Source organism: Phocoena sinus, chromosome X, assembly GCF_008692025.1.
Source record: "Phocoena sinus isolate mPhoSin1 chromosome X, mPhoSin1.pri, whole genome shotgun sequence".
NCBI lineage: Eukaryota > Metazoa > Chordata > Mammalia > Artiodactyla > Phocoenidae > Phocoena > Phocoena sinus.
The window spans coordinates 129700586-129728389 of NC_045784.1; the positions used below are offsets into that span (position 1 = coordinate 129700586).

Genomic DNA, 27804 nt, shown 5'->3' on the forward strand with positions numbered 1-27804 from the left:
TTTAGAGGGCTGGGCATCCCAGGGAGCATTACTCCCCTGGGGCCCAAAACCGTGGTGACAGCCTAGAGCTCAGCTGCCCTGGAGGCCAGTGGGAACGAGAAGCAGGCAGCAGGGCCCCGGGGGGGGGGGGGGGGGGGGGGGGGGCGGGCGGGGGCGGCGGGGGAGCCGGGCCTGGCGGGGCAGGTGGACCGCAGCGTGGAACACGGTAGGGGACAGGGTGTTCGGTAAAATGACAGCAGCTCCTCTTTGTTTCCAGGTTTTTATTTGCCTTTTATAATTCTGATATTTATGTACATATATATATATACTTTTGCTTTTTGTAAAGGGCTCATCCACAGACCAAGCAAAGGCATATGGGGAGATGGTGGCTGCTGGGCGGGAGCGCAGCAGAGCTGGGAGAACCAATCTTTCCTTTTTTTTTTTTTTTTTTTTGTCTGTTTTTATTTTTCCTGGGATGGGATCATCAAAGCTAATTGCTATAAAACCTAGAAACCACCTAGAGACTCAGACATCTGCCTACACGCTAGTGGCATATGGGGAAAGGGCACGGGTGCAAACTTTCAAAGTCACGGTGTATTTACATCCCAAGGTGGGGCCGGGGGAGGCTGAGGAAGGGAACTGTTCAGACTGGGGGCGGGGGCGGGGGGTCGCTAAGGGGTCCTGGGGTGCGGTGGAGGCTGGGAGAGGCCAGGGTCAGGGGGGAGGAGGTGTGCCTGCCCCGCACCTGGGCAGTGACGGAGGCCACTTGGATGTCGTCTGGCGGGTACCAAAGGCAGCGTGTGTATGGAACTCCTGAAAGCCGGCCGCAGGGTGGGGTGGGCCGGCCCGAGTGCGACACCGGCAGGTGGGACTCTGGGCTCTCCAGATGGCCTCCCCTGCACCCACGGCCAGCCTGCCCGGCTCCCATCCCAGTTGGAGCAGAGATGGCAAAGAAAAGGGAGCAGATGGTGGGGACACTGTGTTCTGTCCCCTGTCCCAGCCAGGCTGGCCAAGAAATGGCTGGGGGTGCAGGTGTCAGCCGTGGCCCTGAGGAGACCCCACCAGGCAGCATCCCCGCTTCCTCTGCCCTGACCGCAGCCTCTCTCTGCCCAAAGGCCGGCGAGGCAGTACCTGAAGGCTCCTGATGTGTGGGTGATTGGCCCCCGAGCTGGAGTAAAGCAGTGTGTGCCCAAGAAGGGGTACAGCTGGGTTTTGGCAATCAAGTGGGGACCAGGCAGTCAGAAGGGGATTAGAGGCAGTGAGTTCCTCTTCTCTGCCCCCGACTTAAGCCTCCCTCGGGCTCAGGATCAGAAGGCCGGGCCGCCGCCTGGTGAAGAGAGGGAGGGGCCTCAGTCCCAAGGTCAGGGACCCAGCACAGGCCTCGGACGGGGGTCTCGGCCTCTGAGTCGGCTGCGGCCTGGCCCTGGGCTGGCTGGACCCCGCTACTCCAGGGTCCCCGCAGGGTTGATGGGGGAGGCGGCCCCTGAGCTGTCGTTGCCTCCCGCCGCCTCCTTCTCCTTCTTGCCACTGTACTGGCCGATGAAGGAGCCGTCCTCGTTGAACTGCACGTCCACGCTGCCCCCGTAGTCGGCCAGGCTGTCGTCACTGCCCAGGGGCTTGATGTCTCCGTTGAGGGATGGCTGGCTGCTGCCGAAGGCCTTCTCCTCGTTGTCACTGCAGGGGGAGGGCAGAAGGGAGTGGGAGGCTGCCCAGCAGTGCCCAGCAGGAGCTGGCAGGTGCTGGCCTGCAGAGGAGGCCTGGCTGGGGGCGGGGCAGAGCCCCAGGGGCCTGGGTTCCGCTCGTCTTCAGTCTTCCGTCTTCCGTCTTCCGTGTGCTCTGAATGTATCGGGGCAGAGGCCCTCAGCCTGGACACACTGCCGGGAGGGCAGGTGGCATGCACAGCACGAGTGGGGCGAGGCTTGGGCATGCCCTGGATCCTGGGGGAGGTGGGGGGCTCGCGGGGCCTGGCTCCCATCTGCAGACGAGATGGGCAGGGGTACCTGTACCGCTGTGGCCCCAGCAGAGCCCAGAGAGTGGCCGCTGGGATGGGGACAGGCAGGCCCGGGAGCTGAGTGTCAGCGCTGGCTTCTCCCTGAAATAGGGAGCTGCCGGGCCGGAGAGCCGGGGGAGCGCAGAGGCCTGGCAAGCAGGGGCCAGTGGCACTCCCGGGCACACGGCGGCCATGGGAGGCCCCCGGCCCTGCAGTCTAACAGCATCTCCCCACCCACCCTGCCTTACCTCTCCAGGGACCTGCCGGCACCCCGCAGCACGAAGGAGAGAGAGAGAGACGGGGTCAGGCCTGAAAGTGAGCAGCTGGGCGGCCCATCGGCGCCTGCCCCCGCCCAGCTCACCTGTACTCGCCGAAGGCTTCGTCCTTCATGGGCCGGGCCTCCGAGTCCGCCTGGGTGTCTTCCTTGTCCTTCACTGCAGACACAGAGAGGGCCCAGCTTCTCCTCCCGCCCAGCCTCCACCGGGCAATGGGCCTCGCCCCAGGCGGGGACGCCGGCGAGGCTGTCCCTCTGGGCCCTGAACGCTGACAGCACCCTGTTTCAGCGGCTCTCAGGAACCGACGAGCCTTCAAGGGTGAACTGCTCGCCCCCCGTGGGCCTGGCTACCACGCGCCCCGGTGTGCGCAGAAACTCCCCTTAGGCCTCCTGCCTGCCCCCAACACGCCCACCCCATCCTGCCAGGGGCCCCCGGGACCAAGGAGAACTCGCAGGAGGGATGAACGGGGGCCCTCGGCGACCATCCTCCCTGAGCCCTGAGGTCAGGAGTTACCTGAGTACTTGCCACCCTTGCTGCGCTTGATAAAGCAAAGGATGAGGAAGATGAGAAGCAGGACGATGATGGCGCTGACGAAGCCGATGAACCAGCCCTCCGTGGCAAAGCCGGCGGGAGGGAGTCTCACTCGGCCTGGCAGGGACAGTGGGAAGGAGAACGAGCCCAGGCCCGGGGTAAGATGCTGGGTCCCGGGCGCTGCAGACCCACCGCCTGAGCCCGCCTCCCCCCCCCCCCCCCCCCCCCCCCGCCGTTCCCAGCCTCGTGCGCGGGCTTCCCTCAGAGCCTCTAGTTCCATTGGTCCGCTCCCGACCCCTCCACCCCCGGGGACCGGGCAAGGGCAGGTGAGGGCCAGGCCCATGGACGCCAGAGGGCCCGGGAGGAGCGATAAGCTGGGGCGAAGCGTGCTTGGAGCTGAGGCTTGCGGGGGACCCTCTGCGGGACAGGGAGGAGGACCTTCTGCAAAAGTGGTTGCCCTGGCAACAGTTCAAACAGAGGATACATAAAGGGATCGCTCCAGGGACCCAGACTTCTCCATCCTGGGCCGAGGGGCACCCAGGTACTGGGAGGAAGAGCCGAGCCGTGGCCTGGGGCCTGAGGTGGCTGTAGCCTGGCCGGGGACGGAGGGAGGCTGACCCGTCAGTGCCCGAGGCTCCCTTACCAGTGCCGTTGGTCTTCACGGCCATCTGGTGCAGGAGAACCCTCTCCTTGAGCAAGTGGATCTCGTAGTCGGTGTCAGGCTGCAGGTCCCACTGCGTGTAGGAGCTCTGGTTGTAGCTGACGTACTGTGGCGGGAGATGAGCGCCCAGCTTCTCATCTGTAGGGGTGAGAGGGCAGCAGGGGTGAACGGGAGGGCCCGGCAGCACCCTGGCTCCACGCCCCCCTGCAGCCCCTCTGGGCCCTGAGCCCCCTTTCCCCCCTACCACAGGGTCCCCTTTTGCGCTCACCCCCCAGGGCTTTGAACCAGATCTGGAACCCGAAGTTGCACTGGCCCTCCTTGGGGACCCAGGAGACCACGCTGTAATTCTCGCCAGCCATGGCCGAGATGTTGCCAAAATCCGGGGTCCCTGGGGATTGAGAGGAGGGTGTGGGACCTCGAGGCAGCCCCCGGGCCGCCCTCGTGGGCCCGGCTGCCCAGCCCCCCGCCTCAGCCCCCTCCAGCTCACCAGATAAGGCCATGGTGCCTCCTTCCCGCACGATTGCCTCTCCAGGGCCCTCCTTCGTTGTGGCCTGGAGCTGGAAGCGGTACCGCAGGTGGGGGCTGAGGTTCGTCAGGTTGTGCATCCGCAGCTCAGGGTCCGGGAGGTCGAAGGACAGCTGCTCTTTGCCCCCATCATCCACTGCGAGGACAGGCGAGGAGTCGGCTTTGGCCGCCAGCACCGCCCACCCGCCGGCTCCCCTCCACCTCCCAGCCGGGCGGGGCCGAAGCTCCGGGCCCACGACACACGTACGAGGTTGGTAGGAGAGCACGTAGCCCGTGAGCACGCCGTTGTGGCTGAGTGGGGGCTGCCAGTGCAGCAGCAGGCTGGTGTCCGACTGGCACTCCAGGTGCAACGCCTCGGGGTGTCCGGGTACTGCGGGGCGCGGAGACCAGCGGCAGGTCGTCGCCCTGGCAACCCGGGTGGGGGGGAGGGCGGGGCAGGGGTGCAGGGCGCAACGCTCACCTCCCTCGGGGGTGCTGAAGGTCATCTCGCTGGCGGGCCCCAGTCCCCGGCCGTTAAAGGCCTGCACCTCCAGATGGTAGGAGCTGTAGGGCCGCAGGCCTCCCAGGATGGCGCTGGTGCTGTTGGCAGGCACCACCACGTGGCCTCTGTGGACGTGCCTCTTGCTGTGCTTCCTCTGACTGCCCTCCCACCAGTACGTCACCTGCAGGCGGACAGGAGACCCCGGAAGGGCAGAAGGCCTCTGCCAGTGACCCTGGGGCACGTGTTCCCCACTGCCCTCCCAGGGGAGCCTTCCTTCCAACCTGAGGACTTCCGGGAGAGCAGCTGGCAGAAGCCCGCCCCCAACCTTGTCACTCCTGGTAGCCTCACCCCTCACCCCGGGGATCTCCCCAGCCCCTACGCCTCGGACTCTTACATTGTATCCCCGGAGGTGGCCCTTGACCTGGGCTGGGTCCACAGGCCACCACCTGACCAGCACCGTGCTCGAATTGAGGATCTTGATGCCTTCCAGCTCGGGGCTTGCCTGGGGGTCTGGAAACGGCCAATGACACGGATGAGGGCCTGCGGCATCCCGCAGGGGGATGGCGGCTCTGGATGCGATATGAGGCGTGGGCAGTTTGATGAGTAGGGCGTTCGCGTGGTCTCAGGGTCTCTCCCTGCAGACTGTTTAACTACGCTGAGTAGTAACTAGAAAAGACCTCGACTGGATGGATGACCAAGCTTAACATCTGGTAACGCTCTACATTCAAGGAACGGACAGAAGCAGGATACCCAGACCCCATGCAGGATCCTGAATGGGACCCTGGACCGGGGTGAAGACACCACTGGTCCATACCAGGGGGGTATCGGCTGCCACCCAGATAGATGCAAAGTTATAGATGCCAACTTGCTGACGGTGAGTCTCTTTCTGGATTTTCATAACGGCACTTTGGTCATGTAAGGAAACATCCTTACTCTTAGGAAATGCACTACACTGTATATTAAGAGGTAGGAGCTGGGCACCTGGGCGGATCCCTGAGGGATGGGGGTGGGGGGAGTGGGCCATGCCGGCGCACGCAGGCTCCACCCCCGGGTGTGGGCGGGGCCAGCCCAATACTCACAATCCTCCCCAGAGTAGCCGATGGTGATCTGGGGCTCCGGGCCCTTGCCCTGGCTGTTGACGGCCTGGACCTTGATCTCATAGGGCACAAAGGTGGAAGTGTTGGACACCACCAGGAAGGGGTCGCTCACGATCTGTTCCTGCCAGGCCCCCTGTGTCTTCTGAGGGCGCCACTGCACGCGATACTGAACCTGGGGGGCATTCCAGTCCATCCACCGGAGCGGCTGGAGCGGGAGAGCAGAAAGGGAGCTGGTTGGCCAAGAGCCCCGTTCCCCGACCTCTGACCCACTCCCCAGCCCAGCCTCAGGTCCCTGGTCCTTAGGACAGCCAGGGGGAGCTGCAACATCTGGGTCCCGGTCTTCTGTCTGGGGGTGAGCTCAGCCCAGGGGCCGCCTCACCTTCCAAGTGATGACCATGTTGTTGGTCTCGTTTCCTTCCCCCTTCACGTCCACGGGGTTCTTCTCCGGGGCTGCAAAGTAATGTGTTAAACACATCAACGCTGTGGGGCTCCTGCTGAGGCCGTGAAGGCGCAGGACCAAGGAAGCAATGAGCCGTTCTGGCCCTGGAAGCAGAGGAGCTTGGGCACAGTCATTTCTCTAGACTCTCCTTGCAGAGCCCAGGGGGCCCGGTGCCTGAGGCCCCTCCCAGGCGCTCACCTGCTTCTGGAGTGAGCACAGTCTCCGAGGCTGGGCTGGGCTCCCCGGGGCCGTATTTGTTGATGGCAGTAACTCTAAAGGTGTAGTGGACATAAGGCGACAGCTTGAGGGTGGTGGAGGTCTGGTTCCCGGGCACCTTGCCCAGACTGTGCCACTTCTCAGGCGCCATCTCCTTGTCCTCGAATTCAATGTCATACTCTGCCAAGAAGTGGAGTAATCGGCGTGTGGCCAGTGGGGGAGCGGTGATGGGGCGGCAAAGTCTGGCCCTCCCTGAGGAAGGGAGAGGGGGCCCCAGGCAACTGGTGTTCTCGGGCTCCTGCGAGCAACCTGGAGCCCCCGAACACAGGTGCGTGCTTCAGTGAGCTGGGCGGCCATGGAGCCGCAGCTCTGGGAGGAGGGTGGGCCCGCCAGAAGGGAGGGCCAGTGGGGCGCCACGCCGGGGGCCTCTTACTCTCAATGGGGGCGTTGTGGTCGTCAGCGGGGCTCCAGGACAGGCGCACCTCGCTCTGCTTCAGCAGGTGGCGGTCAGACAGCTCCAGCTGAGGCACGGGGCCGGGGCTCCCTGAGGGCCACAGAGGGTGGATCTCGGGCCCACTCACAAGCCGGCCGCCCCACCCCCCGGCCCGAAAGCGCCCTGCACTGTAAACCTGGGCTCCCGTGCCCCCACACCTCTGGGCCGCGAGCCTCCTACCGTGCGGGACTCACCCACCACCAGGAGCCCTGCCCTGCTCTCCACCGCGTCCAGCTTGGTGCTGGCCACGCAGCTGTAGTTGCCCTGGTCGCTGTAGTCCAGGCTGTGGATGACCAGGCGCCCGTCCTCTATGAAGTACCTGGCGGGGGTGGGGGCACGCGTGTTCTTCTGCTCCCGGCGGACCCGCTACTCCCTGCCACCTGCGCTCTGCTCGCCCCGCTTCCCTCTCCTGCCAGAACCTTCCCCCTCAAAGCGGGGCACCCCACCCCCCGTGGATGAGGCCAGGAGGTCTGGACGTCCTGCCCTTCCCACTCTTCCCCCTTCCACCGAGCCCAGGTTGGGGCTGGGCCCGCACTTGTCGCTGTCCCCGAGCTCCTGGAGGTCGCGACCATCCCCACGCCAGGTGATGCTGTGCTGTAAGGAGGGGTCAAAGGAGGCCTGGCACGTGAACGTCACTCGCGAGCCTTTCTTCTCGATCGCGCTGCGGGGCCCCTGCGTGATCTGAGTGGCATCTGAGGGCAATGACGGGAGGGGAAGGTCACTCCGGGGTCCCCCAGAGACCCCGACCCCCCTCCTGGAGGGGCTGCTGACCACATCGGACCTTTGACCTGCAGGTTAGCCACAATGGTCACGTTGTTTTGGTCATTGGCAGCCTGGCAGAAGTAGTGGCCGGTGTCGTTGGCCTGGAGGTCTCGGATGCCCAGGGTCCCGTTGGTGTAGGGGAAGAAGCGCTCGTCCTGAAGCACCGTCTTTCCTTCCCTGTCCAGCCTGGTGCGAGCAGGGCAGGCCTGGCTCAGATGCCAGTGGGCTGGGCCCCCCGGCCCTCCCTGGTTCCCTGGGCCAGAAGATGGTGCCCCCCGCTGGGGTTGGGGCACTCACCACTGGACGCTGGGCACGGGGGCTCCGAAGGCCTTACACAGAAGGTAGGCGGTGCTGCCCTGGACCGCCATGTACGTCTCGTTGTCTGGGGTCAGGATCTTGGCCGGCAGCTCTGAGGGAGGAGACGTGGCAGGACTGAGGGTCGGGCGGGCGCCCACGCGCCATCAGGAGGCACGTGCAGGGGCTGGCAGGGCAGCTTCTCCCAGGAGGGCTCGCAGCCTCTGGAAGCTGCCAGTGACTTCCAGGCGTTCTCAGGCCCCCGAGAGCCCTGCCCATCTTGCTTGCCGGCACCCGGCTCTGGCCCGCGCCAAGCTGAGCCTCTCTCGGCCTTAGGACACGCCAGCCCCTCCGCCTCAGATGCGCCTCCCGTCCCAGCCACCCATGTCGTACCAATTATTTGAGGTCCCCCTGACAGTCTACCTCTTCCCAAAAGCCCCCCAGGCCTAGCCCCCTAGTCTTCCCCAAGACTCTGGGAGAGGAGCCGCTAGGCTGGCCTCGGGCACACCCTGGCCAGGGTGAGCCTCTGCTCGGTGACCTGTGCTGCGCCAGACCACTCTCTGAGGCTGCTTCTTCACCTGGAAATACCGACAAAAAGCCTGCCTCTCCTCCATGATCCCCACCGCGCTGTTGGGAGGATGGGCGGGAGAAGAGGGGAAGGCTCCCGAGAGGAGAAAGGGAGCCACGGCGGACAGAGCAGCTGTGGGCTGAGTCAGCGTGGTGGCCCTGCCTGCTGGGCTGCGGGGACGGACGGACCGGGGGCTACGAGGCAAAGAGGCGGTGGCGGCTGGGTCCAGCTGGCTGGCACTCACCGACCACATAAATGTAGGCATTGGTCAGCAGGAGCCCGTGCCGGTTTCGGGCCTCACACTGGGCCACCATCGTGTCACTGGGCTGTACGTTGCTCAGAACCAGGGCTCCGTGGTGGACCCGGTACTTCTGGTCCTTGGCCAGTTCTGTGTGTGCAGAGGCGGCCCGCGGGCCCAGGGCCAGGGCAGTGAGCCACGCCAAGGCCGCTGCTCGTCCCCGCCGTCCCCAGGGCTCCCCGAGCTCACTCCCTGTCCCGGCCCGAGGCCCTGCTCACCCTCCACAGGGATCCCATTGATTCTCCAGGTGACCTCTGGTTGGGGCCTGCCCTGCACTTGGCAGTCCAGGCGGGCAGTCTCTCCCGGCCCGTACAGATGGCTCTGGGGCTTGTGTAGCCAGTACGGGGCAGCTGCGAGGAAGGGGAGAGCCGCCCTGAGCCCGCAGCCTGCAGCCAGCTCTTGGCCCTGGCCCAGACCCTGCCCACCCCCGTGACGGTGAGTGCTGCATTCTGGGCAGCCTGAATGGGAGGAGCCGGCAGAGGCACCGTACCCTCCACGGTGACGTAGTAGGCATGCTGGTCGCTGCCCAGGGGGTTCTCAGCCAGGCAGCGGTACTCGCCGTCGTCCTCCTCCCCCACGTTCAGCAGTTGCAGGGTCTTGTTGTGGCTCTGGTAGGCGACTCGGTCAGCCGGCATGGGGCCGCTCGGGCGCAGCCATTTGATGGTGGGCGTGGGGCTGCCCGGGGCCGGGGCGCACGGAGGCCAAGGAGAGAGCACAAGGGAGAGAGGACCAGGCCACTCGGCCCTGCCCTGGCAGAGGCTCTGCCCCGCCCCGCCCCGCCCCGCCCCTCCCCTCGCAGGGGGCGCAGACTCACAAGCCCTCGGCGATGCACTCCAGGGCCAGCGGCTGCCCCTGCAGGGCCACCAGGTGGGTGCTGGTGTCAGTGGGGAAGAGCAGGCGCGGCTTCCTGTCCATCATGCTGTTGGCTGTGAGGACACAGAGCTGACTGCGGCGCGGCTGACTCTGCCCTCCGCCCACGACGCTCCCGGGCCCGGTGAGCTGGACACCCCAGCAAGCCCCCAGGGCTGCACTTCCCTCCTCGCCCTCACCACCCGGGGAGGCGTCTGGGCCAAGCTGTCTTGGAGGAATGCCGGGGTGGCCTGACTGAAGGTGAGAGAGCAGTAGGGCCTTTGGGACTCACTGGCCTTGACCCGGAGGTCAATGGGTTCCTTCTGAATGATGGTCCGGGTGCCAGGGAAGTGGGCATGGCAGATGTAGTCCGAGTGGTTGTCCGAGGTAAGCACATTGGCGAAGTAGAGGTTGCCGTTCTGCCCCATGGTCACCCGCTCGTCCTGCTTGATGTGTAAGATCTCTGCGGGGTGGGGGAGGCAAGGAGGCAGAGGTCAGGACCCCCGCCCAGGAGCCGCACCCACTGACACCCTCCCGCCCCCAGGCAGCGGCCCCTCGCGGGCACCCACTGCTGTTCATCCAGTAGATGCGGAGCGGCTCTGCACTGGGGGGCGGGTGGCAAGGCAGAACCACCGACTCCCCTTCCTCCGCCTCGACGGGTCTCACTGTCTCCTTTGGCCACTTGGGGGTGCCTAGAAGGGACAGAGAGACTGGCACTGTGGGTCTCAAGTCTCCTCCCGGCCAAGGCAGAGCAGGGGAAAGGAGGAGGGATAGCCAAGGGGGTGGGTCAGAGGGCCAGGCCGTGAGGAAGTTCACGTAAAGCAGGCAGAGACTCTGGGTCCTTTTTGGGCTCAAGGCAGAGACCGGGCACTCCATGCAGAGGAGAGGACGGGCAGGAGGCCGGATGGCTGCGAAGGGTTAACTCTCCACAATTCTCAGCTCCCACCAGGAGGACAGGATGAGGGCGGGTGGGGGAAGGCTGAGGTGCAGCGGTGGGGGGAGGGGAGCTGCGGAGGGATGCTGGAGTCACAGACCCTTCCATCATCCTGACACAGAAACCATGGCAACGGTTCCCAAGGTAACTGGAGGGGCAGAGAGGGGAGAGGAGTGCAAGCTCAGGAGGCAGAAAGCTCAGGGAGGATGGAATGCAGAGGGAAAACCCCAGGGAAAGGGCGACACAGATAAAGACAGAGCCGGAGAGCAGGAAGGAGGGAGCTGGAGGGGCCAGGTGAGAGGCGGAAAGCAGCGGGAGAGGAGACAGAGCGACGGGGGAGGTGGAAGGAGGTGACGGAGAGTGGTAGAGAGGAGATGGTAATTCGGGGATATGGACGGGGCGGAAGCCAAAGCCCAGGTAGTGGCTCAGACAGGCTCAGTCCTCCACCCACTCAGTCGGTCAACAAGCCCAAGCCCACGCGCATCCCCCAGGCGGCAGGCCCCCGAGGCCAAGAGGGCGTAGAGCACGGAAGAAGAGAGGGAAGGGGAGATGGAGCCGACCAGGAGGAACGGAGAAGGTACAAGGCAGGGAAGGAGGATGCGGCTACGGGCACACTTCACAGCCAGCTGAGGCTGGACTCTCACGCGCGCTCCCCAGGCCTGTTTGGGGACCTTCTCATGTGCCCCAGGCCCTCCCCGGTCCCTGCAGCGCCTCGCACCCTCGGCCATGAGCTGGATCTCGTGGGACATGGCGGTGCCCAGCTTGTTGCTGGCAAAGCAGCGATAGGTGCCCTGAAAACTCTGGGCGAAGTTGCTGTTGTTGCCCGTGATGGTGAAGGAGCCAGAGTGGGGGGCCTGGTTCACGGTCACACCCGGCTCCTCCTTGGGTTTGAAGAGGACGCCGTCCCGAGTCCAGCGGAACCTGCGGGCAGAAACAGGCTCAGAGGCCTGAGGCCGGGAACCCAGGACCGCAGCTGGCACAGGCCAAGGCAAGGCTGCAAGCCGCCAGGGGCCCCGGGGATGGGCTGGGGCAGGGCGAGGACCAAGGGTGACGAGGGAGATCTGGGGTGTGTGCACCCAGCAGTTGGGAGGCCCTGGGAGACACGAGGGCTGGAGATAAAGTCAGTGGTCAACCCCAGGGCTTAGAGGGTGAAGGTCACTCACTGCACTTGGGGTTTGCCGCTGGCCTCACACTTGAGGCTGATATCATCTGTGGGGAACACGACCACGCGCCGTGGAGACTGTTCCGTGATGACAGGGGGCTCCATCGCTGGGGACAGGATGGGGACAGTGGTGGTGAGGGTGGCCTCTGGCGGGCAGCGGGCCTTAACCCCTGTTCCGTGGTGAGGGAAGCAGGGTCTGGAGCCTTATAGGCCCCGCGGCAATGGGGTTGCGGGGAGAGGAGGAAGAAGCTCGGCCCAAAGCTGCTGGGGCGAATGCGGAAGGAGACAGAATAGAGAGAAGACGGCACTAAAGGTTTACAAAGAAAGAAACCAGAGGGGAGAGATGGAGCCAAAGAGGAGGGCAAAGAGTGTGAAAGAAAGAAAAGAGAGACAAGGACAGACACAGACACAGACACAGACACAGACACAGACAGAAAGCCAAAAGGGCAAACCCCTCACAGGGAGAGAGGGGACCAGAGGGAAGGGGAGGCAGGAAACCCCACGGACACAGAACAAACGTGTCCCCCAGGCACCCCAGGAGACAGGAGGGAGGCTGATGCGGCCTCCAGGCCTCCAGCATGGGACCCAAGAACCAGAAAAGACTGCAACCCGCGCAGGGGACACGGCACACAGGGAGAGCTGAGCATGTGCAGGAGAGGGGGAGGGACGCGCCGACACCCCCTCTTTTCCTCTCTCCTTGGCCTTCTGGGAAACACTCCCACCCTCCCCGCAACTTACCGTGGTGTCCTTCATCTGAGAAATCCAGGCAGCAAGGGAGAGAGGGAGAGAAAAGCTGACATGCCGCCCCAGCAGGGGGCCCTGGCAGGGGAAGATGTAAGTGCGCGGGGAAGACACCCCTGGGGGAGGGGAGGCCGGGAGAGGAGGTGTAACGTGGGGACACGTGCCGGCGGAAAGAGGGGGCACAGCTCGCATCACCAGTCCCGGGCTGGGTCAATGCCCAGGGGGAGCCAGGCCTCGACTCCAGCACGCAGGGAGAAAGAAATCCGCGACTTCAGCAAAGAGTGTGCTTTGAACAGACCCTTGCATCTTCCTGGCAGGGCCTGCAGAACTGACCCCCACCCCACGCAGGATGCCTCAGAAGGCTGGGAGGCAGACAGTCCTCAGCCAGGGCGCCCTCCCCTGCTCCAGCCCGCTTCCCTCCTAATCCAATTAGCACAGCTCAGTGTTTTCAATTACCCAGGCCCAGTCTTCAGAGCCCAGCTGCCCCCTCCCCTCCAAACCCTCCCAAAGGCCCTGCTGAATCTGAGTATCCATTGCCTGCAGGGCCGGCGCCAGCCCTCATTTTCTCCCCTTCCTTCCTCTCAGCCCGCCACCAAGCTCCCTGGAGCTGAGGCCAGAGCTACGGCCCCCAGTGCCGCTGGACTCAGCCCAGCACTGGCCAGGGTGGCTGTGAGGAGGGGAGAGAGGGGAGGGAAGGGCGGAGAGCAGGGGGCTGCCTCTGAAAGCTTTGTCTCTGCTGAAGACCTCAGTGTAAGGGCCCCCAGGAGAGAAGAGGGGGCTCCCTGGGGACACTGCGGAGAGGGCCCTGCGCTGGGAAGGGGCCAGTGCAGGCAGCCCAAGAGCCAGAGCCAGAGAGCGGGACGATAGGATGGGGAAAGCAGGGAAGGAGACAAAGGGGCCTGGAGTGGCCGGGGAGGGAGACAGCTGGAGGACAGTTTCCAACAGGGAGGCACCAGGCCGCCCGCCGGTGCCCAGGGCAGCCTCAGACTCGCCGTGCTCCTTTCTCCAAATTCTCCCTGCGCCTCCGCACACAGGTGTAGCAGGGCAGGCGGACGCTCAGGGCAAGGCCTGGCAGCGACTGAGAGGAGAAGGACGGGGGGAGGAAAGCACGTGTGTGGGAATGTGGAAGGTGGGAGTCTGGGCACGTGTGTGGATGCTCGTGCGTCTGCACACGGGTGTGTCTCGCCGGAGTACATCTGGAGGCTGTGTCCCGGCTTGCATCCAGTGTACAATTCTGTGTTGCACACCCACTTCTGTGTCTGTGTGCATGACTGTGTCTAAACTTCTCACTGTGTGCCTCTCGGAGTCTCTGTGCCTGGGTGGGTACAGGTGGCTCGTCTGCGTCTCCCCACGTGCTTGTCCGTGTACATCCTACGTGTGTGTATCTAAGGAGCCATCCCCGGCCTTTCTTCCCATCAGCCCCTCCCCACCTCCTCCAAACCCTCACTGTCCCCCAGTGCTACGTGCTTTCCAAACCCACCTCCCTCGGCCCCTGTCCCATTCCTGGCATGGACAGTCCCCACGTTCAGCCCAGGGCTCATCTCTCAGTGATGCTGGCCTCCTATAGGTCCAGGCTCAGAGACAAAGGTCGAAAGGTGAGGGGGGAAGGGAGTGGAGCTACCGAGGAGACTGCCCCTCACCCAAGCCCAACAGCCACTTACAACGGTGTGTTTTCAGGAGAAAACATCGTCACAGTAACACACATTCCACACACACACAGGTACTCACATGCACACACGACCCACTACAATCCAATGTTAACGGTCAAATACCTACAGACCCTCACAAATGTGACCAGTAAGTAACGGTTACACTGACTCACGAACTCACCCATATAGGAAATCAAGCTCACACTCGGGAATACCCACACTTAGTCCATTACACCACATGCATCTACAAATACATCCAGACAAAAATAACGTCTGGCCAACTCACAAGCACACACAAATACTCATGTTCGTTCGGTCACAACCCTCCAGCCACACTCCCCAACACCCACGCACCTACCCGTGACCCCCCCCCAAAGGTAATACTCCAACAGCCCCACCCCCAGCCCCACCGAGTAACTACACATCAAATCGCGAGGACCCAGAAGGCTAAGGGGTCTGTTCCTGTCTCAGTTCACAGAAAGGGCTACCGAGGGCCCAAGATAGGATTACCCAAGCCAGAAGCCGGAGCGAGGCTAGATCGAGCTAGCCGAGGACTGGGGATGGCCCCATTCACCTGCCCGCCCCATCCTTGGAGGAGGGGTGGGGCGGGCCGAAGGAGAGCGCGGAGGCCGGGAGGAGGAGGGTCCAGGGCCTGGCCCGCTGTCCGTGGTGCTGAAATCTCACCAGCCCTCCCTCACCTCTGGTCCCTGTCCGTGGTACTGAGATACCCCGAGTCTTCCACCCTGTCTTTTCCAGGGGTACTCAACGTCCCGGGTACCTCTTGCCCACTCCGTGCCCAGGAAAGGAGGGGTGAGGGGCCGGAACCGGGAGAAGGTGAAGAGGTAGAAGATAAAGAGAAGCCCAGCGCGGCGGTGAAGGGAGGCGCCGAGGCTCCCTCCTGTTACTCACATTCCTCGGGGATCTGGATGAGCAGGCAGGGGCTGCACAGGAGGAGAGGCCACAAGTACCGCAGCGCCACGGCCATCTTCCCGGCGGCGCCGGCGGCTCGGCGCGGCAAAAGCCGGCCGGGCTCGGCTCAAGCTCCGGCCAGAGGGAAGGGGGCTGGTGGGCGGCTTGGGGAGGGAGCCGGGGGTGGGGACACTGCGAGAGGGGAGGAGGGAAGGGAAAGGTAAGGGAGGAGAGAGAACGGACGGATGTTAGTGACTAACATCTGGGCGAGCCTGGGCTCCTGGCCCCGCCCCCAGCCCCGCCCCCGGCTGTCCGGCTCCTCCATCCCTCCCTCCCCCCCACCTTGGAGAAGGCAACCTTCAAGAGACAGCAGAGGCTGGGGCTCCAGTTTGCCTTTCATCCCCTTCCTACTCTCTGTCTGTGCCTCCTCCGCCAGCTGCCTCTCCAGCACCAACTTGTTGCCCCGATCAGCTCCCCTGGGCATGCCACAGGCTGCTCTGTGCATGTCATCCTCGTGTGTGACTCAACATCCCAGCAAGCAGATGCCTACGGGCATGAGTGGGGATGTGGGTCTGCATGTAGCCAAATATGCACATCAGTATCTTTGTGGCTGTGTGTGTCCATCTTCATCTTCTCACGAAGGGGGATGCACTCGTGAGTGGGTGTGTGCACGCAGAAGTATACGTGTGTCTCGTGTGTCTGTATCTCTGGGGGATGAATCCTCATGTCTGCTATCTCTGTTTGCACACACAAGCATGCCTGCGCACATATGTAGAGAAGAACTCATCACCGTCTCATTGCTGTGGGTTTCAGAGCCAACTGATCCCCGGGTGCTGTTCAGGCCTAAAAAGCTGGTGAGGGGCAAGGGGGACTTGGGAAGTGGGAACGCATTTCACAGAACAGGTTGAGGAAAAGGAAGCCTGCCCTCAAAAAGTGGCAGGAGGGAGGCAAGGAGGAAAGCACCTCCCTGCTGTCCCTCAGGCTCCTGGGGGGACAATAGAAGCGACTGTGGCCTCTCCCCTTCCAGATGCTCCAGGCCAGGGTCGGAGCAGGGGTCAGGAGAAGCTCTGGGACAGTGTTTCTGACATCTCGAGTGTCTGGCAAGCCCACCTTCTGGGTCTTTGTCTGAGTCTTCAGGGCTCAACTGATACATGTGTCCACCGCAAGCCCAAGTGATGCCAGCTATACGCACATCCCACCTGCATGCAAGAAGCCCCAGCGACTGAGGGCCCGGGGGAGGGGGCTTCTCTGCCAATGACTAGAAGAGAAGACACTCCCAAGAAGACAGACCGTTTTGACTGCAAACAGGAAGAGGTGTGAGAAAGAGACAGTGGTAAAAGTGCAAGAAGGGCAAGAGCTTGGAGGCTGGGGCCTGGGCCTGGATGCCTTCACCAAGTCCATCCCGGGCATCCTCGCCGTGCCCAGCCAGGACCTTATCAAAGCGCAGGCCAAGCCTCAGCCAGAATGCTGAAGGGGTGGGTGGGGAGGCCTGGGACGCCATGCTAAGACACCCAGTGTGTCAGGAGGCAACCAGAAGCCACATACTGGTTTTGTGTAAGGTGACCCGAGAAGGGTGAATTCAGCAGACGGCCTGGGGACTGGGCAGGGAAAATGGACGGCGGCGAATAGCCATTAGATTAGACCCAAAGCTGGGGGGGGAGGGGGAGAAGCACCAGCGTGGGTCAACGTGGACAGGCTGAAGGCCAAGAGAATGACTCAAGAAGTGGCAAAGGCGTGGCCAATTCCCAACTTGCAGGAGCCAAGCTGGGGCCCAGAAAGGAGGGGCAACAGCGGACCTGTTCTGCCCCCACCTTCCTCCACAAAGCCAGTGCGAGCAGGGTGGGCCCCAAGCAGCCTCGGCCTCGCCTTCAAGGCCTGTAGGAAGCAGTAGGAGACTCAGATCAGAGGGCAGGTGATCAAAGGCAGCCTTGGGAGCTCTGAGCGCTCTGGTCTTAGGAGGGGGAGGGGAGAGAAACGAGAGAGAATCTCAAAGGCGGATGAGAGGAGACCAGAGCACTCCCTTGGCTGGAATGATGATGGCTGTTTGTCCCCAAACTAGGTTCCCAGAATTGGGTTTGGCGTGTGTACCCCAGTGTATATGCAGGGGATATATGATACTGCCAAAGCCCCTGGTCCCCATTCTCTGCCCCATCCCAACACCCCACAGTCTCACACCCAACCTCTTTTAGTCCCTGGTATTTGCCACCCAGCTCACCGCCTTCCCAGGCACTCAGAGGCGGAGAGGCCCCTGACAGCTGGGAGGGGCTCTGCCTCCTCCCGTCCCACTGCTGCCTGCCGGCTCTCGGATCTCTCCCCATTCCTCAGGCAACTACAGAGCAAGCAGCTCAGGTTGCCAGCTCGGCAGGCCCCCACCCCCCATCGGCACCTCCAGGGGCAAAGGAGGCGGGGGAGTGTTCCACAAGCTGGTGTACAGATGGAGCCACGGCCATGTCTGCAAAGCGGGGGCAGGCTGGGGAGGACTGAAGGGTGACAGACAGGGTGAGAAAGAGGCAGGAGGGAGCAGGAGAGACAGAGAAGTAGGGCTGGGGGAGGGAGGGCAGGGAACGGGAGACAAAGACGGATGCTGGACCACCACAGCAACCACGATGGAGAAACCCAGAAACAGAGACCCAGGCAGCGGGGAAAGGAAGAGAAGAGGGGAAAGGAGCACAAAGGATGAGACAGCTGCAGAAAGCACTGATGAGAAATGGCCGAAAGAGGAAGAAGACTGGGGGCAGGGGGGCGGGGGGGTGTGCGCACGCGCGTGTGCACACCTACGCGCAAACCCAGTGGCGCTTCCTCGGCATCCTTGTCCCTGGGGGGTGTGCCAGGCAAGAGACAGGAAAGGAGGAGAGGAGGACCTGAGTCAGGGGAGGTGGTCTTCTTGGGCTTGGAGCTGAGGTTGGACTGGAGACAAGCAGGAGGCAGAGAAGCTGCGAGCCAGGACCACAGACACACATACAGAGCAGCACGGCCCTGGCCACTTGTGGCACTAGGGCAAGGAGACGGTTATAGACAAGATGAGCAAAGCCACTGCTGGCCAGCCCTCAGGGAGCAGCTGGGGATCCCCACAGGGGAGGAGGGAGAAGCACCCAGAGGACCCCAGTGACTCCCTCCAAGATTGCTGTTGGCATGGAGAGAGCAGCCGCCTGGCTGACGGGGTGCCGATGCGTCCACGGGCCGCCGGCACAACCGTGAGTGCCCACGTGCTGGGGGAGGAAACGACCAAGGCAGGCTGAGTACCCATCCTCTCTGGAGGCCTCGTGCACACTCCCGGGGGCAGGGAAGGAGAAAGGGCGTGGCGGGCTCTGAGGTGGCAGAGCCAGCAGGGAGGGGCTCAGTGGGACCCTAGGAGAGCGCCAGCCCTGGGTCCCACGGCCAGTCCTCTCCTCTGGCCTCCGTCCTCTGACCGGGGGCTGGGGGACACTTTTTTCTCCTGCCTGGAGTCCTCTCTGTCCCTCCCACCTGAGAGAAATGCACCTGCCCAAGGATAAGTCACAGGCAGGTAGCCCAGCCCGTCTGTTCCGAGTGGGGGCAGCGCTGGGGGCTCAGCCCTGGTATGTGAGATGGTCAGAGTGTGAGTGCCAGGTCCACGTACTTGTAGGCTTGTGGGGGCACTTGGGGGCACCTACGCCTGGGCTGTCCCCTCAGCAGGGTGTATATGAGGGTGTGGGTGTCACCTACACCCCAGGCACTGTGTTCCTTTAAGGCTCCTCCTCACGCGCCCCCCCAGGCTGTGGCTGGCGGGTTTCCATGGAGATGGAGCCAGCTCCCTCCACTGGCAGAGATGGGGGAAAGCTTGCCGCAGCCTAATGGGTTATTTAGATAATACATAAAAGAGGCTGCTGGGTGGGAGCCCCCAAATGTACCCGGGGGCCCCCGGAAGCCCTCGAGGACGGCTGCTTAGTCCTTGGTGCTCTCTGCCCCGCCCCTCCCTAAGGGAGAGCGCACCCTCAGCCCCGTTAAGGCTGCGGTCTCCAAGGCAACGGCAGCTCACCTGTAATGGACCATTCTCCTTACAGGATAAGGAAGGGGCGGGCCAGAGGTTAACCCTTTGTGGGAGAGGGGAGAACAGAGAGTCTCCATTGAGAAAGCAAGGGGGTATCTCACCATCGGCAGACGGACAGACATTCCGCCCCCCTTCCCTATTTTATTAACTGAATTCGCGGATAGCACTTACCGCACACCAGGGACTCTTCTAAACACCCCTACACGCATTACTCGTTGAATCCTTAAAATTACCCTGGGGACGGAGCAGTATCATTACCCCCATTTTACAACTGAGGAAACTGAGGCCCAGAACCGGAGCACCATGTCCAAGGTCACAGAGGTGGCACTGGTGCTCAGCAGGTACGGGGTTCTGGGTGGGGTGGAGGCACCCAAAGCCGCCTAAGACAACTCGGGCAGTTAGCTGGCCTCTCGGCGCCTCAGGCATCCCAACATGTATGCCTGCTTGCGTCCGCAGAGGGCCAGGGCCTGGGCAAGGGTGGGCTCCAGGCCGGCCTGCCCCCTGGGGAAGGGCCTATTTGCTAGGCAGATGGCAGGCAAATGCAGGGGAATCTTGGGAGGAGGCCACGCGGAAGTAGGATGTGACCCCCATCACGCCTCAGCGCAGGGCAAGAACCACCCTATCCCTCAACGCCCCCAAGGACTCTGCACAGGAGAAGGCAAACAGCTCCAGGACGGCCTGGGTTTCTTGCCCCCCTCCCTGGCTGTGCAGAATCTTGGGTCGCTCTGACTCCTTTCTCAAAACCAAAGGCTCCAGGGCCCCCTCACAAAGAGCACTTGGCTACCTGGGAGGCCCCTCTCTCCAGACAGACCTCAGGCACAGCGTGGACTCCCTTCCCGTGCAGAAGGGAAAACTGAGCTCCAGTGAAGCAGGGGCCAAATCTCCGGCCTCCCAGGCCCCTAGAATGCAAGCACTGTAGCCAAGCTGCCCATGCGCGGTTGGGGAAATTGACGCCCACGGCCTAACAACTGTGCCCTTTCACCCCCTCTAAGCCCTCCTTCCAGCTCTGCAAAGTGCGCTTAGATCAAGATCTGAGAAGTGAACCTGGCACCAGCGGGGGGCTTCAGGGGCCCGGCAAGAGGGGGCGACATATGTCGGCTCCTATGGGCCAGCAGGGCTTGCCCCAGGACCCAGAGGAGGGAAGGAAGGCAGTGTGGGGGAGGGAAGGTGCCAGGCAAACAGAGGTGGGAGGGGCCCAGCCCGAGGCCCACCCGGAGCTGCTCAGCCCTGCCGGCCCTGGGACACCTGGCCCAAGTGAGGGGGGCAGGGGGCGCCTGGAAAAGCTCAGACACTGCCAGGCCCCTCCAGCCGCCTTGGGGCTCCCCATTCCAAAGGGTTAAAGAGCAGAGGGGGCACAGGAAGCCTGGGAATGGACAATGGAGCCTCTGTTGTTCCCTGGGCTTCAGCATTCCTAAGGCATGAACGCAGGCGGTCAGGGGAAGGGCCAGAGGGCACCCCCCTCAGCGGGAAGCCCCACAGTCTTACAGGGAGACACTGCAGCCTCCGCAGCCACCACCAGCAGCCCCGCCCCTTCCCAGCACAGGACCAGTGCGAGCACAGGAGGATCTGTGTGCGCACACTCTCACCAGCACACACACACACACACACACACACACACACACGCAACCAGATGGCTAATGCCCACACGTGCGAATAGGAACACGGGACGCCATGCACACACTCCCACACCCAAAGCCACCCCGCGCAAACCCCCCAATCTGCCTGGCTCTGAACACTTCAGAGGGAAGCGTGGCTCCCGGGGACTCATCACCTCCCTTCAAGCTCCACCATCAGACTGGCAGGAAGACGGCCTGGCTCAGAAGGGCCCCTCAGCGTCGGGGCCCCTGAGCCAAGCGCGCAAAGCCCAGGACACTGCGCCTTCCTGCTCCACCCAATCCGAGGTCATCCCAGGGGCTGGCGTGAGCTGCCGGGTGGCAGGACAGCGGCCAGGCCCTCCCCCCACAGCTTCACGGCCTGGGGAAAACACGGAGGGGGGGGGGCGTAGGCAATAGCCTGAGGCCTCGGACGGGGTGGGGGGTGGGGGTGGGGGGGGCAGTGGACAAAGAAAAGCTTCTGGAAAGACTCGCAGTCCGTCCAAACCCTCCCCGGCTCCTCCCTCTCTCAGACCACAGCCTCTAGGAAGCCACAAAGATCCTGTTGATATCTGGGGAGAAGGTGGGCTGGCCTTGCTAACCGCCAACCGCCTCCCCCAGGGTCCTCTGCTGGTAGCCACCAGGTGCCCCCTGTACACCTTCCAGGTCAGACGAGGCCCCCACGGGAGGTCTGGGCCCAACCCAAAGGCCTAGAGTCCAGGGGACGTGTGCTGGGTGGCGGTCACCCCCGTGCTGAGGTGCAGAGCCCAGGTCGACCTTGGGCTTTAGGAATCAGGGCAGGGAGAGCTGCAGAGAGAGAAGATGGACAAAAGGGGAAGTGCGGAGATGGCGACAAGGGCATCCAGGGAGGGGTGGGGCAGGCAGAAGCAGGGGAAGGAGAGGAGGGCAGTGCTGTGCGAAACTCCAACAGAGCAGGGAGGAGAAAGGTGACAGTGTGGGAGTGGAGGTGTAAAGAGGCAGCTGAGAGCAAGGCGAGGGCAGGGAATGCAGGACCGGGGCATCCAGGACGGGCCAGGTCAGTGAGCAGGAGGGAGAAAGACTGGGGGTGTGTGTGGTAAAGCCCCCCCTCCAGGGACCTCAACCCAGCCTTCCCAATTATGAGAGGAGGGGCAGGGCAAAGACAGCAGCCCAGTGGTCTGCATCACAGGGTGCGACAGAGCCCCTGGGATGGCGCTCCGGGTCGCCACTCACGCCCACAGAGGGGGCCCTGGTGGAGCAGGCCACTTGGCTGGGATGCCCATCTTGGCCAACCTTTGCCCAGGGCCCCCCTTTGCTCCATTCTCCCCAGAACAGGCCCCTCCTAGGCCCAGGGCACCCCCGGGAAGCAGCCCCCCATCTCACTCCAGACCTGTTCCAACCTTTTGCCCCAAGAAGGGGTTGGGGGAAAGCTCCCCTCACACATTCGCCCTGACTCTCCGGAAGGCAGGCCCGGCAAGGCAAGGCCACTTGCCCCGCTGGCAGAAAGAGTGCCCCAGGAGACGTTCTGTCCAGCTGCAGCCATTTAGACTGGCACCAGGGACCGTTTGCCTTGAAAGGGACCTTGGAGATTAACGAGTCCACGCCCCATGTGATAACCAAGAGGGCTGAGACTCAAAGAGGGGAAAGGACTGAGGGTCCCATGTCGCTGGGCTGGGCAATGGTGGGTGTGGCACACGGGCTGCTCCCCCACCCTCCCCAGCTGGCCTCGCCCGAGTGCGCACCGCGGAAGGCATCCGCCCCAGCAGGGCAAGAGCCCGATGGGGGCACAACCTCAATCCCGGCCTCCCCGTTCCCTGCGAATAGTCACAAAGGAAAACAGAAAGCCAATCCACACCCCCTGAAGACAAAGACGGTGTTGGTCCAGTTTGTTACTGGCTTTTCCATAGGTAGCCCCAAGCCTGGTCCAGGCAGACACCTGGCAGTGCAGCTGCCCAGCGAATGACTGCCCGCCCCGTGGGCCACTGAGCTCCTGGGCTGGGAGGAGCTCCTTACTGCGCGCTAAGCGCCGGCTCCAAGCTTTGCAGGGGGCTGGGCGCTGGGCGTTGGGGGAGGAGCCTCTTGGGAGTGGGTTGTAGCAAAGCAGGGAGACTGAGGCTGGGGTGTGCTGAGCGGGATTCTCCCTCGGTGAACCGATCACCCAGGATCCTTAATTTCTTTTGTTCTTTTTTGTGTATTTCAAGCATACCACAATAAGATGTATCACTTTTGGGATCGCACACGCACACGCATAAATAAGTACGAAGAGGATGCAGCAAAGAAAGTGTCCAGGAGCCGGGGACGGGTTGGGGGGGTCCCCAGCCTCAGCACTGACAAGAACTTGCCATGTGGCCACAGATTAGCTAAGGCGCCCCCCGAAAGCTAGGGGGCCCATGGGTGCACGTGTGGGTGTTGCATGGGCGCTGAGCCAGGTGAGAGGCCAGGCCAGGCTGAGTCCCACCGCCTGCAGCAAGGAGTTGGTCAGAGGAGACAGGCCCCAGGCCGCCCCCTGTCCCAGCCACCTCACAGGGGACAAGTTCTTGGGAAGAAAGGGTGACTCTGGCTTATCCACCCTCGGGCCACGTGAGTCAGCAGAGATGGCACCGAGCTGCCCAGAAGCCCCTGCCTCTGGGTGGAGCTAACTGGAAGCAGGGCACCTACTTAGAGGGGGGTGTCAGGCCCCCCACTTCTTGAGTCGGGGCAGATGGCCCTGGGCCTGCCTTCCTGAGACAGGCAGCGAAGCGCTGGGCTCCAGATACGCTGTAGGGGCAGCAGGTTGTACTGGGGGCTCTTTGCAACCCCTGCCAACCAAGAGTCCCCCAAAATTTTCCCTAGGAAGGGGGAAAGAGGAACTGCAGACCCCTCTCCTAACCAGACAGCGACAGGGAGACTTGGCAACGGACGAAAGACCTGCAGTGGGCAAGGCAGGGCCCCAGGAGCTGAGGCCCTCCCTTCGTCGTCCCCCTACCTACTGGGCCCACCTTCTACACTCACGTGCGCAGCCGCACCCTGCTGGGTGCCCAGGCCAGCCTCACTTCAGTGCGCCCTTTCTTGGCCACAAGAGCCTGCAGAATCTGCGGCTCCAGAGGCACCCCACGCTTCCAGGGCAGGAGACTCTGGTCCTGGTGCAGGCTGGGAGCGTAAGCCCGGGGAGTCCAGGCTGGGGTTTAGAAAGGAGGAGGAGAACAAAGCCCCCCTTCCCACCTTGGGGCTGAGGGCCAGGCAGGGCCCAGCCCCGTTCCTTCCCCTGCCCCCCACTGCAGGGGCAGCCTAGTCTGACCTCCCCCCAACCGTGCCGGTAGCTGGATTTTCGGCCAAACAGGACTCTGGACTGGGGAAGGGGGGCAGCCACGCCCCGGGCCACACCCCACGGCGGCCGATGGGGGGGATGGGGGTCACGGCCCCACCGCGCTCCCCTTCTCACCCACTCACACACCCGGAGGGACGTGCCACCTTCAGCCCCCGCCAGCCCGCACAGACCCTGCCTGACTTCCCCCAGAGCATCCCTCCCCGGGTCGTCATTTCGGGCGCCGCCCAGGTACTCTTCACCTGTCGGGCTCCGGCCCCCGGCCGCCTTTCCCTGCCCCGCTGCGCTCCGCGGGGCCCGGAGCCCGGTGCCCGGCCTGGGTGGGGCTCTGGCCGCTCCGCCGGTGGCCGCGGGCTGGTCCGGGTGGGGCTCCCCGCTTTCGCCCCCGGGGCGGGGCTGGGACGGGAGGCTCGGGGAGCTGCAGGCGCGGCCCGGGCGCGAGGGCAGGCCTGCCCGCCTTACCTGCGCTGCGGCCGCCGCTCGGGTTACCCGCCCAGCCTCCGCACTCGCCGGCCTCGGACCCGCCGCCCGAGCGCGTCTGCGATGCTGATGCTGCGGCGGCCGCGGCGCCGGGGCGGGGGCGGGGCGGGGCGGGGCGGGGCGGGCGTGCGCGCAGGGGAGGGGGAGGGGAGCGCTGGGGAGGCGGGGGAGGGGAGTGAGATCACCTCCCCGGCCGCCCGCCCCGCCCCGCCGCGCCCCTCGTCCCGGCGGAGTTGGGCTGCCGAGGCCGCCGGCACTGGGAACCGCGGCGACCCCCTCCGGGAGGGAGCTCAGTGGGACCCCCGCCGCCGGGTCCCGCCTGGCCCGCGCCCGCAGCTCTGTAGTCCCTGGCCCGGCAGTGCCCCGCAGCAGGGCACCCACGCCGCAGTGGAGGCTCCGGGCGGGAATCTCGAGGCAGGGGTGCCCCCGGGGCGCGGTGCTGGGCGGTGGGGAGAGGAGTCGGCTGGGGAAACAGATCCCCTCAGCCTCCACCCAGCCCTCGAGGGCGCTGGCGAGCGCCCGGCACCCACACGCGACGCGGTCTCGGCCGCGCCCTGGCCGTGGGGTGCTTGGACGCTCCCCACCCCAGGGCAGGATTCCCGAGGCCCTGGGCTCTTCCCGGAAGCATCCCCCTCCCATCCTAGGCGCTTGGTCCGGGAGAGGCGCACGGGCGTCAATCTCAGCCCTCCAAGGAGGCGCAGAGGGGCGCGGGCTCCTGCACAGCCCAGAGCCGTGGCGGGGCGGGGTGGGGGGGGGGAGCGGGGAGTTTGCTGAGAGAGCGCCCCCCGAGCTGCCATAGCGCATCCCCAGATATTCCTCCGACTCCCTGTCGGTTTCCCCGGCGTCCTATTTCTTTGTCGTGGGGATTGGCCCCATCCCTACCTCTCCCGGCAGCCCCACTCCTCTCACTGGAAAGCGTGGGGACGCATCTCCTCCCTAGCGCCCCCCACCCCCCCGCCCCAGGCTCGCGGTCGTGACCTCCGAGGCCAGGCGGAGGGCACAGCTATTCCGGAGTGAGCCGAGCCCAGCCGCAGGGCAAGGAAGGCCTAGGGCCCAGATGGCAGATTGCGGCCCTGTTGGCCACGGTATTTTTATGGGCATGCCTGTTGCCCAGTGAAGCATGCCCGGGCCCTCAGCTCAGCCTCCCCAGACCCTCCAAGCCATGCAGGGGGCCCACGTGGGAAGGGGCCTGGAGTCCCCCTCCCATCCGACCATCTCCCCACCAGCTTCAGTTTCTCCTGGAAGGGGAGGCCTGGAGTGGCCCCACTTGCCCTCGGGGAAGGTCGGGACGCCAGGTTTCTAGGTGTCTTTAGAAGGGGCGTGGACAAGACCAGAGTCTTGAGCGAAAGTGCGGGCTGGAGTAGGGGGGGACCAGGGAGCTGGGGGCAGGGTGTTCCCCAGAGTTGCCAGTGGCCCACCCTCTGGTTCCAGCAGACCCAGGGTGGGAGTGCTGGCTGGGCCCTTGTTGCAGCCCTTTCAGGAGCAGTGAGGAGGCTGGGGCTGGGGAGGTGGGGTTTAGGCTGGTGGGCGGGGCGCTGGGCGCGGAGGAAGCTGGGCCGGCGAGCAGGCCTGGGCGCCCGAGAGTGGGTATTTTCCATGAAGCACTGAGCTGCGGTTCACTTCCTGCCTGCTCTGATCTGACCTCCGATAGGCCTGGCCTCTCTGCTCTCCAACCGCCTCCACTCACCACCCTCCCCGCCGAGTTCCCAACCTCTACCTCCAGCCCCAGCTTCCACAAATCCTTTAAGGAGCGCAGGGTTCCATGCTGATCCCTGGGGTGAGAATGACTAGGGTGAAGTAAGAAGGGGGTGGAGCCACTTCCTCTGCTGCTACTAAGTGCTTAGCGATGGGTTCAGTCTCCATTTGTGATACTACATTCGTTACTATTATTCCACTAAATCCCGTTTATTGAGCATTGCCCCGGGGCCTGCCAGTTATAAGCACATGTCATGTACTGGCACAAGTATTTCGCACACCAACCAGGGAGGTCAACCATTAGTCCACGTCACAGATGAGGACACCGAAGCCCAAAGAGCTCAAGGAATGTGCCCAGGGAGCAAGGCTGGAAAGAGCGTCTTTGTCTCATTAGTTCACTGCACCCACAGGTAACCCTGTGAGGAAGTTTCCGTTACCCACCTCTCCAAGCAAAGAGCCCGAGAGGCAGAGGAATAATCACGCAGCCGAGAGGCTCTGTGCCGAGCACTCCACAGGCATTCACCCACCTGCTACTCAGCCCATCACTCTAAGTAGGCACCAGTATTGCCCCCATTTCACAGATGAGGAAACTGAGGTTCGGACCGGTCAAGTGACTTACCCAAGGTCTCCCAGAAGGTAACCGGCAGAGCTGGGATTTGAACTTCCTTCTATGTGACTGCCGTGGGACCAGCGGGGGCAGGAGGGGTTGGCCTCGAATGAGAGGGAAGCCATCCCTGCACTGTCGCATGCTTGCCGGGAGGTTGGGAGGCACTGAACAGACAGACGGCTGGGTCTTGCCCAGCCACACCCGCTTCGAGGGCGAGTGCTCCTCACAGCCCCCGTGACTCAGCCCTCTTGGGCACAGTCAGCTAGAGAGGGAAGCCCCCCAGAGTCTTGTCAGAACGCCCCCAAGATGAAGGGCCATGTGATGAGGGGGCGGGAATCACAGAAGCCAGTGTTAGGGGAAGAAAGCACCAGTGGGCTAGCAGGGCGGGCTCCTGAGCATGACATGTCTTTATTCTTCTCCTTCCCGTCTTTCTGTGTCTTCGTGTCTCTTGAAACAGCATATAGTTGGGTTTGGGTTTAGTTTGATCCAGTCTAACAATCCTTGTCTTTTTAAAAAAAAAAAAAAAATCAGCTTTACGGAAGTATGACTTACAGACAGTAAAATCTGCCCTTTTGAGGTGTACAGTTCAATGAGTTTTGATAAATGTCGTGTAACCACCACCAAAATCAAGATTGAAAACATTTCCATCACCTCCCCAAATTCCCTCAAGTCCCTTTGCGGTCAGCCACTCCCTCCAGCCCAGCCCCTGACCCCCAGAGCCCCCTGCTCTGCTCTCTGTCTTTGCTGGAATGTATTACAAACGGAATCATCCAGTGTGGACTCTTCCCCCATGTTATTGTGTGTGTGTATGTGTCAGCAGTTTGTCCCTTTTGATTACTGAGTAGTACGGCATTGTTTGGATATAGCATAGTTTGTTTAGCTGTGCACCCGTTGAAGTACATCTGGGTTGTTTCCAGCTTTGGGGAACGATGAACAGAGCTGCTCTAAACATTAACGTACAGGCTTTTGGTTGAGCGCGCTTTCGTTTCTGTAAGGTAACCACTGAGGAGTGGAATCACTGCAGCATATGGGGAATTTGTCTACCTTTTACCTGCAGGGTTTAGTTGATTACACTGGTGGGGGTTGCTGTATGTTTGGATTTATCTTTGTCCGCTTGTTAAGTCCTTTCTACTTGCCCTGCTTTCCAAACCTCTCTCCCCCCACTCCCGCTTTCTATCAGTGAAGGTTAGGGGCAGGAAGAAGTCCAGCCGTCTTACACAAAAAGAGATCTCGTGCGGGGAGCTGGAAGCGAGCACAACCTTTGGAGGGGCAGAGGAGCATGCCC

At 63.2% G+C, this 27804-nt stretch overlaps 1 protein-coding gene across 3 annotated transcripts; it reads right to left on the bottom strand.

The window, feature by feature from the left end:
* Positions 1 to 242: 242 nt before the first annotated feature.
* Positions 243 to 24307, bottom strand: L1CAM (L1 cell adhesion molecule). 3 transcript variants are annotated; one of them, XM_032619611.1, is made up of 28 exons: positions 24200 to 24300; positions 14854 to 15045; positions 11556 to 11661; positions 11111 to 11313; positions 10028 to 10150; positions 9751 to 9921; positions 9424 to 9535; positions 9100 to 9284; positions 8828 to 8959; positions 8556 to 8699; positions 7747 to 7858; positions 7469 to 7635; positions 7223 to 7379; positions 6882 to 7006; positions 6628 to 6738; positions 6177 to 6374; positions 5919 to 5989; positions 5522 to 5744; positions 4837 to 4952; positions 4422 to 4623; positions 4209 to 4331; positions 3924 to 4097; positions 3705 to 3824; positions 3419 to 3574; positions 2758 to 2892; positions 2331 to 2403; positions 2218 to 2229; positions 243 to 1653 (listed from the first exon to the last, which is right to left on the bottom strand). In XM_032619611.1, the coding sequence occupies exons 2-28, from the start codon at positions 14927 to 14929 to the stop codon at positions 1422 to 1424; spliced, it is 3759 nt and encodes a 1252-aa protein (XP_032475502.1). In that variant the 5' UTR covers positions 14930 to 15045; positions 24200 to 24300; the 3' UTR covers positions 243 to 1421. The 3 variants fall into 3 exon arrangements, with proteins under 3 accessions (XP_032475502.1, XP_032475503.1, XP_032475501.1); XM_032619612.1 differs by lacking the exon at positions 2218 to 2229; XM_032619610.1 differs by lacking the exon at positions 2218 to 2229 and having other exon boundaries at positions 4209 to 4623; positions 24200 to 24307.
* Positions 24308 to 27804: the final 3497 nt, after the last annotated feature.

Coding starts and splice junctions, on each gene's coding strand:
- L1CAM (XM_032619610.1), bottom strand. CDS start 14,929: ATGGCCGTGGCGCTGCGGTACTTGTGGCCTCTCCTCCTGTGCAGCCCC. Junction 7,007..7,222: donor GAGCTCGGGGACAGCGACAA/GTGCGGGCCCAG, acceptor CACCCCCGCCAG/GTACTTCATAGAGGACGGGC. Junction 4,098..4,208: donor CGTGCTCTCCTACCAACCTC/GTACGTGTGTCG, acceptor CTGTCCTCGCAG/TGGATGATGGGGGCAAAGAG.